Below are 2767 nucleotides of genomic sequence, written 5' to 3'. Positions count from 1 at the left end.
ATTATTTTTTGGGTGTTGAGTTTGGTAAGTTCTTTATAGATTTTGGATACTAACCCTTTATCTGATATGTCATTTGCAAATATCTTCTCCCATTCGTCAGTTGCCTTTTAGTTTTGCTGATTGTTTCCTTCGCTGTACAGAAGATTTTTATTTTGATGAGGTCCCAGTAGTTCATTTTTGCTTTTGTTTCCCTTGCCTCCAGAGACGTGTTGAGTAAGAAGTTGTGAAGTACTTTTTTTTTTTTTGGATACAGTATACTTTATTGATGGTACATGATAAGGTAGGGCTCCCCAAGCCCCTCCCCTTCTTCAGGGGGTCTGGGATGGAAACTGAAGGTCAGGAGATTCTCAAGTGTGTTGGTTACTGAACTGGGGCAAGGACTCCCCAGCAGCTGAGGGCCTCTCTCTTCTTCTTCCTCTTGCTGGGGCTGGTGATCCAGGGGGCTTTTACTCCTTCGAGGCCATGTGGACCATAAGATCCACCACCTGGTTGCTGTAGCCAAATTCATTGTCATACCAGGAAATGAGCTTGACAAAGTGGTCACTGAGCGCAATGCCAGCCCCAGCGTCAAAGGTGGAAGAGTGGGTGTCACTGTTAAAGTTACAGGAGATGACCTGGTCCTCAGCATAGCCCAGGATGCCCTTGAGGGGGCCCTCTGATGCCTGCTTCACCACCTTCTTGATGTCTTGGTATTTGGCAGCTTTCTCCAGGAGGCAGGTCAGATCCGTGATGGACACATTGGGGGTGGGGACACAGAAGGCCATGCCAGTGAGCTTCCCATTCAGCTCAGGGATGACCTTGCCCACAGCCTTGGCAGTGCCAGTAGAAACAAGGATGATGTTCTGGGCAGCCCCTCGGCCATCACACCACAGCTTCCCAGAGGGGCCATCCACGTCTTCTGGGTGGCGGTGATGACCTGGACTGTGGTCATGAGTCCCTCCATGATGCCAAAGTGTTCATGGATGACCTTGGCCAGAGGGGCCAGGCAGGTGGTGGCGCAGGAGGCATTGCTAACAATCTTGAGGGAGTTGTCATACTGCTCATGGTTCATGCCCATCACAAACAGGGGGACATCAGCAGAAGGGGCAGAGATGATGACCCTCTTGATCCCAGACTTCAAGTGAGCCCCAGCCTTCTCCATGGAGGCAAAGACCCCCGTGGACTCCACAACATACTCAGTACCAGCATCACCACATTTGATGTTGGCGGGATCTCGCTCCTGGAAGATGGTGATGGGCTTTCCATGGATGACAAGTTTCCCATTCTCAGCCTTGACTGTGCCGTGGAATTTGCTGTGGGTGGAATCATACTGGAACATGTAGACCATGTAGTTGAGGTCAATGAAGGGGTCATTGATGGTGACAGTGCCCACTTTGCCAGAGGTAAAAGCAGCCCTGGTGACCAGGTGCCCCAATACAGCCAAATCCATTGACTCCAACCTTCACCATCGTGTTTTGGGGATGCGGCTGGCACTGCACCAGAAGATGCAGCTGTCTGTCGAATGGGGAGGAGCAGAGAGCCGTGAAGTACTTTTTATGATTGCATTTTTTGTGAGACCTTACTAGATCATTGGTTTTCCTTTATAATATTTATGACAATGTATAGGGGAAAAAAAGAGTATACTAAGAATAGGCTGTGTTAATACATATTTGTCAAATATGTGAAAATGAAGTCAAGTCTATCAGAAAGGATAGCCATAGCCTCTCATCCAGTTTCCAGACCTAAACCAGTTCAGAGGCCCAGAGCCCTTCAATTTAAGGGGAGGCTGGGTTCTCTTGAGGAAGGTCCCTGAAGCATTGCTGTAAGTTTCCCTGTGGCCATTTTCTAGAGTGAATGTGCATTGGGAAATAGACTTTTGGGGGATTATTAGATACTGGTTCTCAACTGATGCTAACTGCTAGGGACCCATATGTTGCTGGTCTGACATTCAAAGTGGAGATTTATGGTGGTCAGGTGATAAGTTGAGTTATAGGCTCAGTTTGAATCACAGTGGGCTCAGTAGGCCCATGTGCCTCCCTATGTTTTTTCCCCCAGTTCCAGAATGTATTATTGTTAAAAACATATTAGGCAACCATATTAGCTCCCTACTTGTGGACTAAGGGTCGTTAGGTTATGAAGAGTCAAGGGGAAGCTATTGGAATTCCTCCTCTCTACCAGGACGGTAAACCAAAAGAATAGGACGTGTTGGATTACAGAGACTACAATCATCATTAAACATTTGATTGATGCAGAAGTGTTGGTTCCTATTACATCTCAATTTAACTCATCTATTTGGTCTGTGCAGAAGGCAGATGGACTTTAAAGCATGACTTCATTATTTTAATGTTGATCAGAAGGTGACTCATTTGAAGCAGCCCTTCCAGATGTATTTCCTTTGCTGGAACAAATCCACACGGCTCCTTAAACGTAATATGGAAAATACACCCCCCCACACCATTTTTAGTGATTTGCTAGGACCACCAAAAGCAGTTTGTTTTTCCCTGACAGAGTCCACAGCACGACTTCACCATCTTGCTTCATGCTATGTCAGCTTACCTGCTCTCAGCCATAATATAGTCTGCAGAGATCTTGATCATCTTGACATTGCATAAAATATCACACTGACCCATGACATTGATGGAATTATGCAAATTGAATTTGATAAACAGGATGTAGCAAGTACTACAAATATCTTTGTGAAGCTTTATGAACCAGAGGGTGGGAAGATAGACCCTATGAAAATTCAGGGGTCTGCCACCTCAGTAAAGTTTCTGAGAGTCCAGTGATC

At 46.2% G+C, this 2767-nt stretch overlaps 1 protein-coding gene across 1 annotated transcript; it reads right to left on the bottom strand.

Annotated features, from left to right (window-relative positions):
* Positions 1 to 446: 446 nt before the first annotated feature.
* Positions 447 to 1463, bottom strand: LOC123585558 (glyceraldehyde-3-phosphate dehydrogenase-like). Its single transcript, XM_045453857.1, is given in 3 exon segments — positions 447 to 892; positions 895 to 1411; positions 1413 to 1463. Coding segments are annotated over 3 exon segments (999 nt in total). The 5' UTR covers positions 1449 to 1463.
* Between the last annotated feature and the right edge of the window lie 1304 nt (positions 1464 to 2767).

Source organism: Leopardus geoffroyi, chromosome C3 (assembly GCF_018350155.1).
Source record: "Leopardus geoffroyi isolate Oge1 chromosome C3, O.geoffroyi_Oge1_pat1.0, whole genome shotgun sequence".
In the NCBI taxonomy this organism is placed as follows: Eukaryota; Metazoa; Chordata; class Mammalia; order Carnivora; family Felidae; genus Leopardus; species Leopardus geoffroyi.
This window is presented reverse-complemented; position numbering and strand designations above follow the sequence as displayed.